The 16797-nt window shown below is 45.6% G+C and overlaps 2 protein-coding genes across 2 annotated transcripts; both read left to right on the top strand.

The window, feature by feature from the left end:
* Positions 1 to 2529: 2529 nt before the first annotated feature.
* Positions 2530 to 4510, top strand: LAJ45_11728 (uncharacterized protein; the record flags this gene model as incomplete). Its single annotated transcript, XM_046121203.1, has 5 exons — positions 2530 to 2571; positions 2662 to 3624; positions 3679 to 3810; positions 3897 to 4134; positions 4200 to 4510. 5 exons carry the CDS (start codon positions 2530 to 2532, stop codon positions 4508 to 4510), a joined length of 1686 nt encoding a protein of 561 aa, XP_045965599.1.
* A 1983-nt stretch (positions 4511 to 6493) lies between these two features.
* On the top strand, positions 6494 to 7750 carry LAJ45_11727 (uncharacterized protein; the record flags this gene model as incomplete). The annotated part of the gene is made up of 3 exons (XM_046121202.1): positions 6494 to 6627; positions 6757 to 7444; positions 7514 to 7750. 3 exons carry the CDS (start codon positions 6494 to 6496, stop codon positions 7748 to 7750), a joined length of 1059 nt encoding a protein of 352 aa, XP_045965598.1.
* Positions 7751 to 16797: the final 9047 nt, after the last annotated feature.

Below are 16797 nucleotides of genomic sequence, written 5' to 3'. Positions count from 1 at the left end.
ATGAGGGACCTAATACTGTTATCCGAGGTACATATGCCAATTAGCTAGTTTATAATGGGGTATGACTTCAAGAATCAATAGTCAAAATCTGGTGAGCTTCTAAAAATCCTTAGTATTATTTTAGGAAACTAGATTCGATCATGTTAAGTTACAGACTTTCTAGTTTTAGTTTAATAAGCGCGGTTGTAATCGAGTGATATTTAATGATCACCAGTTATTCCTATTTGATCCACTATAACAAATATCGGTTTTATTATGATTTAGGGAAATTTGGAGCTTATCAGTTGTGTGATTCTTCGGAATAAGGATTTGGCATGCGCGGACGGTTTTCCTAGAACACACCCATTATGTATATCGATTCAGGAATATTGAAGTTGAAAGGTTGAGAGATGAGGTGTTTCGGAATATATTTATCCTCTTTTAATTCTCGTCGTTTCTTTTGTGTTTTCTAAATACGATGAATCTAGCTTAGGCCTAAACTTCAATTGAGACCAGAGGGGAAAACCGCGAACTAGCGCTAGCGCTGCTCAGCTCATGGAATGTATCGCCTTCACCGGCGCGGCCGTTTTCCCGGGTTCAGTCAGGAGATTATGTGGTATCATGCATGTAATTATCATAATACCGTGTTAATTGATCTTAAGATCTTGTATATAAGATGGAGGACGGCCAATAATATGGCGTACCAATATTTTACCGCCTGAGTGAGGGGGGCCGGCCATTTCATATATAAACCCTACATAGATCACCTCATCAAACGCTTAGACAAACCACGGGTTTATAAAGACTTCTTTGGTATATATACTTACCCATTAGTTCTAGTTAAGTCCTGAGAATTCTTGGTAGCAACGACCTTACAAAATTTCTCAGGACTTAATTACCGCGCGAGTACGTAATTAAGCTCTTTTTAAAAGTCTTGTCTCATCGACATTAAACCTGATTTTACTAGTGAAAATGTACATTAAAGATCATTCGAAGTTGTCTACCTGCTAATATGCATACTGTATATATACTTTCTCCCAAATAAGGACAAGAATTTCGTCTTTATTTTAAGTTACGTATAATATATATACGAAACACATAGTACTAATATAGTGCTGGCCCGCAGCCCCTATATATATATATATATTCAACGTCGCCATAAGACACAAATATATAAGTATATAAAGAACACAACGCGTTAACGAGTGCATAGAAAGTGCATACAGAATGAGACTGGTAGGCCGCCGAGACTACTCGAGTATAGTTTCTCTTGTCGTCAATTCATCTGAGAAGGCTATTCTGGGGGTTTTAAATTTGTTCCTGATAATAGTAACCACAAACCAGTACATACATTGTTGTACATATGCATGTATGGCCGCGCCAGGCATTAAAAAATTGCCATATTTTCACAGTAGGGACAGTCCCCCCAAAACGAAGATACAGCAAAACCTATCATAATTCTACCCTCTCGAAGTCCCACCCCCACCAAACTTCCAGCGGTTGGAGGGAACAATACCTGTAGATTGCTAACAATTAATACCTCTCTCTAAATTCTATCCCTACGATAATTCTAGCAAAACTCGGCCACCACGGGGTGGAATTATGGTAGGTTTTTCTGCAGAAGAATATTTAACAATGTCATTTCGGCGTGTAGAGCGTCTCTCTTTTTCTATCCCTTCGTCTGTCGACAAAATGATTTATATGCTGCCCACCGAGAAAAGGCTAATCTAGTAATTACAGATAATGCCGTTATCGATATATCTCTCTTATCAAATAACAGATCTTCCATACAGATTTAACTTCGCTATTATGGGTTAAGCTGACTACAGCTGTGAGAGAATTAAATATTTTTTCTGTCATGCTGTGGTGTATGGCGCATGGGGGCTACAAAAGTTGGGGTCGTATGTACTTATTCTCAAATGGTAAAAGTCAGGATTAGGTGTGGCAAAACCAGTGTTAAGTCGAATAATTGGTTTTTGCCCTGCTCGATCTAGATCTAGATCTTTCTAGAGATAATTTTTTTATTGTTTGACTTTCTATTTTCTTCCTGGCGCCATAGCCATTAAGTACATGTATGTACATGTAGGTACATACAGCTGATGTAACTCTTGGGCATTGGCATCTACTAACCCCTTCGGGAGTAATGATGCCCCTGGACCGCTGCTTGATGAATGAATGTGGACGTTTCTGCACCAGCCACACTTTTGCGTCAGATCCAACGGCTTTTTCTGCTAGTCCTAACGGAGCTAAACAAAGCTGTCTGCTGTCGTTCTCCAACCTCTTCTTCTTCGTGTCTCAACCATCAACCTCGCGATTTTTGGTATCCACCTATCTGCCCCCCCACTCATTATACCCAAACAGCTGTTTATGCTACTACATGTACTCACGTACATATATCTAGCCTGTAGCTTCCTACGTTTTACCCCGACTATCAGTTCGCAACACACACGTGATTTCTCTGCTACTCAACTGCTGTTGCTATTCAGACGAAATACAAAAGTCGATATACAAATAAATATTCTAAAGTTCTCTTTCACATTTACCTGAACGATGCCACCACCACCGCCCCCTAAACGCAGACCTACTGTTCTGGTACTATCGCATATCCCTATACATTATTGTCATGCTATTCTAGCTTGAGTCTGAATGTACCATCATCTAATCATGCAATGTTTAATGTAGGTGACGGATTCTAGAGACCCAGGCGCCCGTGGCCCGCAACGTAGATCATCAGCAGCTACCTCAATCCCATCAATGGCTCGTTTTATTAGTGTTGATTCTGTTCTTCAGAATTCTTCTGAAATCCCATCAGGCCAGAGTCGAAACCCGCTTGCAAATCTCCAACGTTCCCGTGGACCAATATCTCCTTCTACCCCAAGACCCACAGATCCTCGGCGTTTCCTGGGTCAAAACCTTCCAATTCGTTCCTCTAAGCTATCGGAAAAACTTGTGCTATTACCGGAAACAGAGGAAGAAGGAGATCGCTGGGATTACGCTGAGGATGATAATGATGATACACCTATTAAAGATGACGAGGAAGAATGGCGGAATAGACTTGCAGAAGACGAATCTTCCGAGCAGCGTCCGAGAAAGAGTTATGCCGAGCGGCTACCAAAGTCCCGGAGGGCAGAAAAGTTGAGTCGTGTGACCGCTTATTGCACAGCAGATTCAAATAGACTTAAGGCAACTTCGAACTTCTTAAGAGAGAAACATTCCGCAAGGACAAAGCTTTATGATGAGTGCTTATATTGCGCATATCATTTACCGTTGATGCCTGGCAGTGATGGATACAGGGTTCGTTCATCACCAGTGCTCAAAAGCCCAGGGGGAAAAGCAGTGTTAGATGTACAAATTGAGAGGTCGGAGCAGAGGGATTATCGCGAAGGGTATTTTGAAAATGCCTATTCAAGAACTAGGCGACCGAGTGGTGATGGGATGGATGGGGAAGAGGAGGGGGAACATGGGCAATCAAAATCGCCCGAAAACACACACAACTTCCTCGATCATAGAGACTCTAGGGATGAGGAGACATACAGACCAGAGAGCCCACGAGAATCACAGATGGAAATGAAGTCTTTTGCAGAAATGTTCGTGTTTAGTTATGGAGTTGTGGTATTTTGGAATTTGACAGAGAGGCAGGAGAAGGTAAGCTGGTGTTGCTTTGGGGGTATAGTTGTAGTTGACTGATATTGTTGATAGGATATTTTAGCCGACCTTACTTTCGCGGGAAATGATCTCGGCACACCTTTAATAATGGGTCCAATGAAAGAAGAAGATTTTGAAACAGAAGAGTTTCATTTTCAGTATTCGTCTCGCACTAGATCTCCACGCGTATTTAATCCCCTCCTTGATCTATTTCCATTTATTACCTTAAGACAACCAGAGTCTGAGAAGTTTTTCGTTTTCTCTCACTACAGATATACAATGACATGATCACCCTGAGATCAGGGGACATAATGATCAAGCTTGCTATCTCACATGCGATAGCACAATCTACGAAACTTTGTCGATTCGAGGAGAGAATGAACTCAACCATGCTTGGAGTTCAGCATATACCAAAGAAACTTGCACTTACAGGCAATCTTGGCATGAAGAGGGAAGAAGTCGTTAAGATGAGTGGACGACTTTTTAAGCTAAGAGTAGATGTCAATTTATGCATGTATCCCAACTCAAGATTTACAGTTAACCTTTTCGTACTGACATCAGTCACAATTCGATAGCTAGCAATGTTCTTGACGTGCCCGAATTTTTCTGGGACTCGGAGCCAACACTTCATCCATTGTACGCAGCTGTTCGCGAGTACCTTGAGATAAAACAGCGTATTTTGGTCTTGAACGAAAGATGCAGGGTTTTCCTGGACCTCGCAGATATCCTTTCAGACTCAATTGCGGACAGCAATATGTCACGGATCACCTGGATAATTATCATCCTGATTGTGCTGTCAATATTTGTGACCGTAGCAGAGGTAGCGATTAGATTCGGAATTTTGAAAAAAAAAGGCACAACGGGTGCCGGGACAGCTGAGCTATAAGCGTAAATCGAATGCTGCATTGTGAGGCTGTCGATAGAATAGGGGGGTGTATTCTTAGCGAGATATTGGAGTAATCCTTCATTATTTATCAAATCATCTCTTATCAAGTGAGTTCTATAGAAAAGACCTTTCTGATTCTACTAAGGCCCTCGGGTTTTGCTGTACAGGAGACTCATTAGTTGCTAAGGTCAGTACATGTAGTCACCCTGCATCTTTTCTTACTGTATCGTAATCTTATAAACATGTATGTATTGTGTAATTTGGGAACTGTGATTGGCAATATGAAATCACAATGGAATCAAGGATATAATGCATGAATTATAAATATAATAATAATCTTTGGAGGAAATCTTTTCTTCTCGTGAGCAGAACGTGAACGGATTACCCGGCTAGGCGTCTTACTTACCAACGGTTCCGCCGGGAATGTCAAGTACGTATCATACACGTAGTACCAAAGAAAGCACGTGGATTTAGCATCCTATCTAGTAGAATACCGCGGTGTTGCCACGAGTTTCAAACAATTCCGTATTTCTATAGAATCTATCACATCCTCTTTTTCGGTACTGCATAGGTATGGGATTATCTCCACACTAAATCAATGTACTTAACAATGTGGTGAGAATTGGCCTCCCTAGAGTACACGCCATGCAGAGTTTTGTCCGTGAATAATGCTCTGTGAGAATGAATTTCTGTGGCCTGTTTGGTCCCTTCGTGCGTCTTCAGGACTGGGAATTTTACTTACTACATGTATATAAGGTGTAATTCTCACGTCGTGAACCTTGTTTGGCTGCGAAGTCACTGATTACGACCTCTCGTATACATGTACCTACATGTATTCAGACGACTCCACAGTTTGGGAACAGCTAGATTTATTGAATACCACCGCTCCGTTGTTTTCTTAGTATGTCGGAGCGCACGAATTAATAGCAATGGAGTAAAAGGACGCCAGAAACAATTGTTACGAACTCTCCCCGAGTATTAGTACTGTGACTAATTTATGTTTCAATTAGCCAATACCTTGTGAAATGACTTTTGGCAAGGAGTTAGTTCATTTGGTCTTGGGGGTACTGGTAGCACATGTATGTAGCGGGTCTGGAGTTGACGAAAAATCTTAAACATTCAGTTACATGTACCTACATACATGTACAATTTGCTTTATGTAGGTCGTCCATAGTACATGTGCCTCTAAGACCTGGGTATTGGATACATGGATGCGCATTTGTTAGTATGTTATATGCAAGTTCGGTGTGTCGTTAAATCCAAGGAAATCACTGGGGGTAGTGGTGGTCCCTGCATGATGCAAGGGCCGGAACGATCGCCGCAGTACTTAGATTCTGCATGAGATTTAGTACGGATGCTTTAAGCTTTTTCCCTACTCTATAGTATACAGAGTTATTTTTGGAGCAGAGTAGAAGTGACAAGTTAACTGCCAGTCCGTGTATGTAGTTGTATTTACATTTTTATATGTACATGTTTCTAGTGTTTCGAATAGTGTTCCAGGCGGTACATGTAGTTACCCTTGTTCTTAAGCAAGGGAATTCTTGATGATTTATTAATATAACCCAGGATCCTGAGAGATTACAAATACAATACCCAGCCAAATGTCCCTACAAGTACATGTACACACGCGTTTATTTGGCCGTACCACATGCACATAAAAATCTCTGATCTTGGTATTTACATACCATCCTTTTGTGGGTTAATTTGGCTCCTTGGCGCTGTTGAATCTCTTGTTTGGGTACATGTAAAGAAAGTGATACCCACCAATCTCTCTTAGCTCTCTGCTCTGCTGCAGTGATACATTACCTCACCCTCGCCCCCCTCCGTTTGCTGTTTCTGCTCTCTACCTCGACTTATCACTCATTTTTGGGCTTGTCTTCAATTTAGTAAAGCCTGCTTTCGTAACTCGGCTTTCCAAGGGACCCATCCCAATCCACTTGTCCTAACTATCTACGCAAACAAATTCACACAACTATCACAATCATGGCCACCGTCCGCAATCGGCTCCCAACACTATTTGAGGTCCTGAGCCGAAGGACCTTACCGCCAGTTGATTTATTCTCCTTCTATATATATATGCGAGACCAACAGAGATCCGTTGATTACCTTGACTTTTGGTACATCCCCACGCGTTTGACTTGCCATATCGCTTAATTATCGTTTCGAGAGGAGGAGAGGAAAACAGCGCCTTGTATGGGAATCTTATATACCAAAACCCGACCCCTAACCATGCTATTTTGTTACAGGCTTGATGTTGCCCAACATATATCGCTTTGCCGTCACTATGTGCGCGAGTTGCGCCGTAGTGTCCTCGTCTCTACCCCCGACCTTGACAAGAATGGTAGTCACCGGTCTTCGCAGATGCTCGATGTCCCCGATGACCATGAGTATGAGCTCAAGAATGATGATCAGCGCCTCTCAGCCTTTCTTCGCTCCGAAAACACATCTACCGGGGATCCTACACCACGTCGCTCGATGGGAGATACCTTAGAGACAAGAGAGGCATCTGGTCGCCCTTCTTTTATGTCTTCCTCAGCTCTTGATCCAAATGGGACGGACTCAGACTCCCCTAGGATAGGCGTCTCACGCTCGGATATACGTGCATCTGCCGAAAAGATTCTATACACCTATCTTCTTGAAGGCTCCGAAAGGGAAATTGTGTTACCCGAGGTGATCACCCGAAGCATTGCCAACGCTATAGAAGTTGACGGCCGAGACGATCCTGAGGTTTTCGACGAGGCAAAGGATTACGTGTTCCAAGCAATGGAGAGAGATGCGTTTCCTCGCTTCCTTGCAGCAAAGGCTCTTGGCAACTTGGTTCCTGGTAGTGGCATTCTGAGATTGATTGTTGGGCTGTTGGCGATGTTTGGTGGTTTTTGGGCGGGGTTTGCTCTAATATTTTTAGACATTCAGCCAAGAGAGACACGACTATGGGTCAGCCACCATTGTCTTAGTTCGATATCCCCTAATTGTTGCTGTGCTGACATTGTATAAATCATGTAGCTTATTCTGCCGTTTGCCGTGGGGGTATATTGTCTTATGGCACAGCAGTACTCGCTAGACCCGATAATGGGGTTAATGGGTATTAGCGAATATACTTTCATGTCTTTCATGAAAGTACGAGAGCCATATGTGAGAAAGTTGTTAAGCAAAAGATCAGTTGGTATCTTACTAATGACTTTCGTGATCGTTACTGCTTTAACGTGTCTTTATGTCTTCGTGCCTGGGCACCGATTATGAAGGCATATGTGATATTTTAGTACTTGCTCCATTGAGATTGTAGGGCCTATCAAGCTCTTCCAACGATGAGGTAGAGGGGCAATAATTTACTGGTTCATTCGAAGATCTTGTTTATACCTTGTCAATGTTTCCGAACTTTCTTTCATAGCACTCTCTCTTGTATTTGATGTTAGATAATGTGTCTCCTAAGCCAAGGGGAATGATAGTCGTCATCGCTCAAATCTCAAAATTGGCACCACAAAGGGCCTTAACATCGCTATATCATGTTTACAAAGAGATGAACAGGAAATTAAAGATTTAGTGCCCGTTTTGGAATACAGTCATTGACATAGGCCCGTTCGGCTGATTTTGGAGTTGACGGTTTTTCGCGATTTCCAGACCCGGTGTCAATTTTCACGAGGCTGACTAGGAAATTCTCAATCTGTGAGTTGGCTGTTTGTAATGAAAACACGGAGAAAAGGCTGGGACATGGTGGGGACTATTCCGAGCTACAATAGAGGAAATGCGTTCCGTACGCATACCCCAGTTTTCAGAATAAATCAGTCTCAAAAAATGCAGTTACTTTATAAGTTACTTTACCGCCCGAACGGGTATTTTTATAAGACGTTGTTGGCCGGCTGTTGTGTTCACTCTCTGTTTCTTTTCTTCTCAACGACGATTCGAGACGAAAATACGTAGAATGAATAAAACTTCGATTAAGACTAAACGAGAGCAACAAAATGTATATGATGATAATGATGATAGACAGGGAGATAGCGAGCTAGTTATTAGGTCGTGCGCTGCGGACACCTTTACAAAGGGATTGTCCATATTTTCACATACTGTACTGACTAATGCGTGACAAATCGTTTTACGGCAAATGTGCCCAACAACGTGGTTTTAAAATTAAGCCTCATGTCACAAATAAGCTCAACTTTGCCCTGTTTTGGATATAATGGTGACATTTTGACAGCATTATCACAAATCGGACTAAATGAAGGCGTTTCTTGCCGATTAGATTACCGAATATGTAAGAATTTCGAAATCGTGTAACGGGGGCAACCTATCTATGTATCGCTAGAATCCAATAGAATAGATGCGGCCGTGCAAGATAGAAATCAGGTGCAGATTTATTCAAAGATACTATCGCTAGAACTCAATAATCTTTAAGGGCTCTGCTACCGATAATTCTTGGTGAAGATGAGGATCCGGACAGTTGGGCGGGAATGTAACAGAGCCACAGTAGGGCTGTTACAAAAGTACCTGTTCTACCAGTCAAGCCATACGACCCTAGGGTAATCACCGCTTGTTCTTCATCGATGGGTGAAGATAAGGGCAGATGACCCCTACCTCTATTGGTATGAAGGGTAGGGATCCTGGCGAGCAAGAAGTCTTATAAGTCAAGCTAGGCGACTGGACCAAAACTAGAGCAGAAGGACGAGCATGCCAAATACGGAAGGGTAACCCCAAACATAAGTTACCCTACCTTGGAAGTCAATCTTTGAGGTGCAATAACTTAGCAACCGATGCTCGGAAAATATGCTTTACCACGTCAGAAAGGATCCTGACGATGCTCCGGTCCATTTGGGGTGGTTGAATGAACGGATTGCGGAGTTGAGGAAACACTGCAAAATAAACACGTTTTAGACCCCAAAAATAACCCCCGGAGCGTCGAACCGCCGGAACCCTCCTGTTTCAGCCCGGAGCACCTTTGAGGGGGAGTAGGAGTACGACCCAAGCTACTAAAAGCAAACCTCGCTTTACAAAACACCAAATCTGTTCTAAAACAAATTGAATAAGCAATTGCTATCTGGTCGGTTGTTTCCGCTAGTTCTTAGGATCCCGACCAGCTCTTGGCAGAGATTGCGTGATTTGACTCGGGCGGAAGTTCGTCCGAGGTGTGGCAGCAACTCCTCTCGCCCCTCATAGAAAAAGTCGCGGTGTCCCCAGACTAGGGGGGAAAACGAACGGTCTAGGGAGAAAAAAGCGGGAAAAAAGGGGCGGAACTTCGATAAAAGTACTCGGTTGCCCCCAGTTTGAACTCGGGGAGTCATGGAATCTCTACTAGCGAGGAGATCCCTTAAAGTTATTAAGTTTTTGACTACAAAATACGATCAAACAAAAAAACTCCATCTTTCGATCGAACGAGCCCAATGAATCCATCGTTGCCTGTTTACCCTTTCGATTTTGATCGAAGTCACGGTCGTGCATCATCCTAGCACCCCCGTTACAGTATAACTTTAAGCTTCTCGCTTAAAGAACCCCACGAAAGGAAAAATTTTACCAGAACATCTGGGACCACTCTCAACGCTGAAATAACCAAGCAGTTAGCTTTCTTGTATTCAGCTCAGGCTGGCATGGGAGAGGCGAACACGTTACTATGGTCTCCACTGTATCCGTTAAAGGGTTATAGCGCCCACATTCGCTCAAAGCGATATAGCGCCCAGCTTCGCTCGAAAGGAGACCACATCTAGGATCGCTCCTAGAAAATCCTGATAGCCCCATTGGTCAGAGGACCCCATTTCCCATCTGGGCCCCAGTCCCAACCAAAGTCAATGTCCCTCCGCCCACGATGACGACAGGCAGGGTCCGGAAGAGGAGGATAACTGGCTTTCTTCTGGCGCCACCATGCCTCGTAATGCGCTTCGAGTGCCAGTTTCTGTCTCTCATTCCGCTCTTCTTGTGCCACTCTCTGCCGCATCCACTCCGCTCCCCTCCCATCTCGCTCAATCTCCTCCCGCATCCACCGCACCTGTTCCCGTTTCTCCCTTGCTGCTGCACGGACCCGAGCCTGACCAACACTCCTGTCTCCTTGTTGGAAGAAGGGATAAGGACGATGGAAATCCTCCCGAGTCAGAAACGGAACCTGGTTGAAATGGCCGTCGAAGGTCGAGGTCTTCAAACCTCGAGGAACAGCTTGTCTGTGGAAACATTAGCGGGAGTAAGAGGAGGTTACAAGCCCCACTAAACCATGCCTACCTCACAGCACTCCGTGAACGGACAGGTTTCCGAGCAACTCTCCGAGCATATACAGAGTTACCACCATCCAACTCTAGGAGATCGGTAATAACCGGACATGTTGAGGATCTAAGCCTCGTCTCCCGGCGAGATCGACTAGCGTTAGATAAAAGCGCTTGTACGATAGACGAATTGACCGCGATGAACAAAGAGAGGAATAGAATAAAGAAAAGCATTGTTGCTGAGAAGAGGTGAAAAATTTGGTGTTGTGTGTGGAAAAAATCGAATTTTTGTGGAATGGATAGAGGGAATGGATTCTTACCCTCCTAAGTTCGATGGGTACCCCGCTTTTATAAGCGAACTCCTATCCAAGTTCCGAGGATCAACGTGGTTACCCGTAGCAGGAGTTCAGTCCGGCTCTAACCGAACCCGACATTAACCGTCGGAAGAGACAAGGACACCGAGTTTACCTGGTTTGAGGAAGGCGTGCGTGCGTTCGAAGTCCTGAAAGAGGCGTTCCAATCCGCCTCCGTATTAGCCCTCTTTGATGCTTAGCTAGCCACCATGGTTGAGACCGATGCCTCCAACCTCGCCAAATCTAGCATACGGTCCCAATTCCACTGAGATGACAATAAGTGCCATCCAGGAGTCCTTTACTCCAAAAAGGGAATTCGCGAGCCGAACGGAATTATGAAGTTCACGACAAGGAGTTAGGTGCCATTGTGTCATGCTTCAACGAGCGAAGTCACCCAGGAGGAACATCCAGCTGGAGGGAAACCTCGGAAAAAAAAAAAAAAAAAAAAAAAAAAAAAAAAAAAAAAAAAAAAAACCAGAACCCAGAACCAGCGGGTAATAGTGGAGGAGATGGAATAGTCCCCCCGGTTGGTGGCGCTTTCCAACCCAGGAGAGAGAGAACTCAGATAGTTCAGATTCGGAGCATGAGGATGGAGAAAGGTGAGGATGGCGGAGATATCTCAGGAAGACGCTGGAGAAGCAGCAGAGAGAGAGAGCTCTGGGCTCCATAGCCCAGTTCATGAGACCTCCGGCCCCCCCTCACACCCCTCCACTGCCTCCAGTGGCCGAGAACCAAAAACACCCCCCTCCGGCCAAGTTCAATGGCAAAGCAAATAATGTGCGGACCTTCATCGGGCAATGTGAGAATGTCTTCTCCATTGAAAGCCAGTCCTTTACCTCCGAAGAAGTTAGGATCCGATATCTTCTGCCAACCAGATAGCTGGGATGTCTGTGGTGTGAGATGAGAGATGGAAGCGCTGGGATTTCTTTGTGGATGCTCTCAGAGAAGCCTTTGGCGAAGTCATCTCTAGGGATGATGCGGTAGCCTAATGGAATAACCTCACCCACGCAGCCAAGGGGGGAACAGACTCCTTCCCGAATAGCATTATTCAGCTGATGTGGAAGACTGGCTATGAGGGTCAGTTAGTGAATGATAAGATCCTCAGTTCCCTCCTTCCGGACCTAGACATCTTGTCGCGGCGTTGGGACCACGCCCTCAAAGAGGGGGGTAAGGCTCATCAAGACCCTGAAATTCGCTTGTTTAAGCCAGGACAACTTATAATGGGTTCTGTCCAATACCCGATCGTTATGATCAACTCAGCATGGACAAGAGCAGCCCAAGTCTGCAAAACTCACACCGGTGCTCCCGGATGAAATCTAGGCTCGGGCAGCTTTAGATCCAGGGTACCTTTCCTTGAGAAAAGCCATTGAGAACACCTCTGGGAATCTGGTAAACCGAGACCTCACTTTAAAGGATGGAGACGTCTTCTATAAGGAAAAGTGGTACATTCCAAACTATCGAGAACTGGAGCTCACGATCCTGAGCGCCCTACATGATTCGAAGACTGCTGGTCACTTTGGACAATTCAAAACGGCAGAACGCCTTCAGGCACTCTCCTTTGGCTAAAGATGGACAACAATGTGGAAGAATACGTTCGGAGTTGCGATATCTGTCAACGTGTTAAGGCCTCAACACACAAGAAGTATGGGACGTTGCAATCTTTAGAGGTCCCCTCTATGCCTTGGAGCTCCATTTCAATGGACTTTATCGCGAGCCTGACTGAATCTGAGGGCTATACCCATATCTGGGTTATCGTTGACCGTTTTCACCAAAATGTCCCAATTCATTCCGCTCGAGACCAAAGCAACCATTCAACAGCTTGCTCAAACCTTCCTATGGGAGATATGCCGACTGCATGAATTTCCTGAGGAAATTATCTCCGATCGGGACTCTAGATTTGGAAGAGATCGTCCTCAAACTGATGGACAAACTGAGAGAGTCAACCAAATGCTAGAACAATATCTCAGAAACTATTGCTTCTATCAGCAGGACGATGGGGCAAGAATACTCCCACTTGCGAGTAAGCCTACAACACGGCCACCCAAGAGTCAACCAAAGTATCGCCGTTCTACGCGAACTATGGGTTTCAACCAGATTCCACTTGGCCCTCACCTAAACGGAAACTACAAAACTTCGACGCGCCCAGCGCGGCGCAAGCACAGCGGAAGAAATGGTATGATCAGAAACATATGAGTGCTCCAGAACTGAAGGTCAGGGACGAGGTGATGATGGACCGACACAACATCTTAACCAAGCGATCATCAAATTAACTAGATTACTAAAATCGGGTCCCTTTGAGGTTGTCAGGAAACTTGGTGTCACGTCCTACAGGCTGAATCTACCCTCTCAGTGGAACATTCATGATGTCTTCCATATATCTCTGCTGGAACCGTATTGGGAGTCAAAGGACCCTCAACGAGCTATAGCGATTCCACCTCCGGATGAGGTTCAAGGCTGATCGTGGGGGAGAAGTTCGTGCAATATCGGATTACCTGGGAGAGCTATCGCTTAGAAGACTTCCGGGAACCGTACAAAATGTTGCAAGGAACGGCAGACGAGACACTCCGAGAGTTCCATCCGAAGTATCCCGGAAAATCACGGGACTCATGGGTGAAACTTTAGAAATCCTCAAAATACGGCGTTTTTTCCCATCGGTCTGACAGTGTTCGGATGCCGTTGTTTCCCTGGGAAGCAATACAGGAAAGTGAAGGAAACCGATGCACCGGAGTGTTCTGGGACAAGCGTGGAGAAAACGGGTCTCCCTTTGTTGGGATACACGTTTTTCACTTGAGGTTTTCCTTTGTTAAAAGAAATGGATGTGGAAAATAGAGTGTAACGGAGCCATTTCAACTGTCTGGTGTATGAGTACACACAGGGCCCGGTTACATGCTGAGAGTTATTGATAGAAGCCAGTTGCACAGTGACATACAAGTACCGGCAGTGTGGTTAGCTACCAGCTGTCAGAGTAACTACATTCTGAGCGCTAGGAAGAGGATCTATTCATGGTGTAACAGGGCCACAGTAGGGCTGTTACAAAAATACCTGTTCTACCAGTCAAGCCATACGGCCCTAGGTTAACCGCAGCTGGTTCTTCATCGATGGGTGAAGAGAAGGGCAGATGAGCCCCTACCTCTATTGGTATAGAGGGTAGAGATCCTGGCGAGCAAGAAGTCTTACAAGTCAAGCTAGACGACTGGACCAAAACTAGAGCAGCAGGACGAGCAGACCAAATAAGGAAGGGTAACCCCAAACATAAGTTACCCTACCTTGGCATTCAACCTTTGAGGCGCAATAACTTTGCAGCCGATGCCCGGAAAATATGCTTTACCACGTCAGAAAGGATCCTGGCGATGCTCCGGTCCATTTGGGGTGGTTGAATGAACGCATTGCGGAGTTGAGGAAACACTGCAAAATAAACACGTTTTAGACCCCCAAAAATAACCCCCGGAGCGTCGAACCGCCGGAACCCTCCTGTTTCAGCCCGGTGCATCTTTGGGGGGAGTAAGAGTGCGACCCAAACTACCAAAGCAAACCTTTGCTTTAAAAACACCCAAATCTATTCTAAATACTCTGAATAAGCAATTGCTGTCTGGTCGGCTGTTTCCTCTAGTTCCTAGGATCCCGACCCTTTCTTGGCAAGGATTGCGAGATTTGACTCGGACGAAAATTCGTCCGCGGTGTGGTAGCAACTCTTCTCCTCCCCCCTGATAGAAAATAGGTGGTGCCCCCAGATTATTTGAAAGGCGGACGGCCAGTGAAAAAAGGAAAGAGGTAATGAAGGAAGGGGCGCCGAACTTCCATAAAGGAACTCGATTGCCCCAGCTTGGTTTCGGGGGGATCAGCGAGTCTTTACCAGTGAGGAGCCCCCTTAAAGTTATTAAGTTTCTAGACTACAAATAACGATCAAACAAATGAAACTCTATCTTTCCATCGAACGAGCCGAAAGGATAGCTTGTCGAATTCCTTTCTGCCTATCTACCTGATCGAAGTCACGGTCGCGCCCTTTCAAGGCACCCCCGTTACAGTATAACTTTAAGCTCCTCGCTTAAAGAACCCCACGAGAAAGAAAAAAAACCTACCTGAACACCTAGGACCACTTTCAAGGCTGAAATAACCGAGCAGTTAGCTTTTTTTTTCAGCTCAGGCTGGCATGGGAGAGGCTAACACTTTACTATGGTCTCCACTGTATCCGTCAGAGGGTTATAGCGCCCACATTCGCTCAAAGGGTTATAGCGCCCACATTCGCTCAAAGGGTTATAGCGCCCAGCTTCGCTCGGAAAGGAGACCACATTCAGGATCGCTCCTAGAAAATCCTGATAGTCCCATTGACCAACGGCCCCCATTCCCCATCTGGGCCCCAGTCCCAACCAAAGTCAACGTTACTTCGTCCACGATGACGGCAGGAAGACTCCGGAAGAGGGGGATAACTGGCTTTCTTCTGGCGCCACCCATGCCTCGTAATATGCTTGGAGAGCCAGTCTTTGTCTCTCCCTTGCCTCTTCTTGGACCACTCGCTGCCGCATCCCACTCAGCTCCCCTTCCATCTCGCGCAATCTCATCCCGCATCCACCGCACCTGTTCCCGTTTCTCCATCAGTGCCGCACGGACACGAGCCTGACCAACACTTCTGTCCCCTGGTTGGGAGAAGGGATAAGGACGACGGTAATCCTCCCGAGTCAGAAATGGGACCTGGTTGAAATGGCCATCGAAGGTCGAGGTCTCCAAACTCCGAGGAACAGCATGCCTGTGGAAGCATTAGCGGTAGTAAGAAGAGGTTACACAACTCGCTGGATCATGCCTACCTCATAGCACTCCGTGATCGGACGGCTTTACGAGCAACTCTCCGAGCGTGGATGGTGTTACCACCATCCAGCTCCAGGAGATCAGTAACAACCGCACCAGTTGAGGATCTAAGCCTTGTCCCCCGCCGAGATCGACTAGCGTTAGATAAAAACGCTTGTACAATAGACGAATTGATCGCAATGAACAAAGAGAGGAATAGAATAAAGAAAAACATTATTGCTGAAAGGAGGTGATAAATTTGGTGTTGGGTGTGGAAGATCGAACTCCCTGGAGTGTAGAATGAATAGAAGGAAAAGAATTCTTACCCTTCTTAGTTCGACGGATACCCCGCTTTATAAGCGAACTCCTATTCCAGTTCCGGAGAATCAGCGTGGTTAGCCGAAGCAGGAGATCGGTCCGCTTTAACCGAACCCGGCACTAACCGTGGAAGGAGACAAGGACACCGAGTTTACCTGGTCTGAGGGATAGGAGCATGCGTTCGAAGTCCTGAAAGAGGCTCCATCCGCCCCGTACTAGCCCACTTTGATGCCGAGCTAGCTACCAAGATTGAGACCGATGCCTCCAACTTCGCTAAATCTAGCATACCGTCCCAATTCCACCGAGATGACAACAAGTGGTATCCAGGAGTCTTTTACTCCAAAATGATGTCACAAGCCGAACGGAATTATGACGTTCACGACAGGAGTTAGGTGCATTGTGTCATGCTTCAACGAGCGAAGTCTCCCAGGAGAAACCTCCAGCCGGAGGGAAACCTCCAGCCGGAGGGAAACCCCCGGTGGAGAAAAAACCAGAACCAGAACCAGCGGGTAATGGTGGACAAAATGGGAATAGTCCCCCGGTTGGTGGCGATCCCAACCGGGAGGGGACTCAGATAGTTCAGATTCGGAGCCTGAGTATGGAGATAGGAGAGATGGCGGAGATACCTCAGGAAGATGTGGAGAGCAGCAGACAG

This window comes from Morchella importuna, assembly GCF_003444635.1.
Source record: "Morchella importuna strain M04M26 chromosome Unknown Morimp01GS094, whole genome shotgun sequence".
Taxonomy (NCBI): domain Eukaryota; kingdom Fungi; phylum Ascomycota; class Pezizomycetes; order Pezizales; family Morchellaceae; genus Morchella; species Morchella importuna.
Note: the sequence above shows the minus strand (reverse complement) of the source record. Positions and strands in the feature narration are given on the sequence as shown.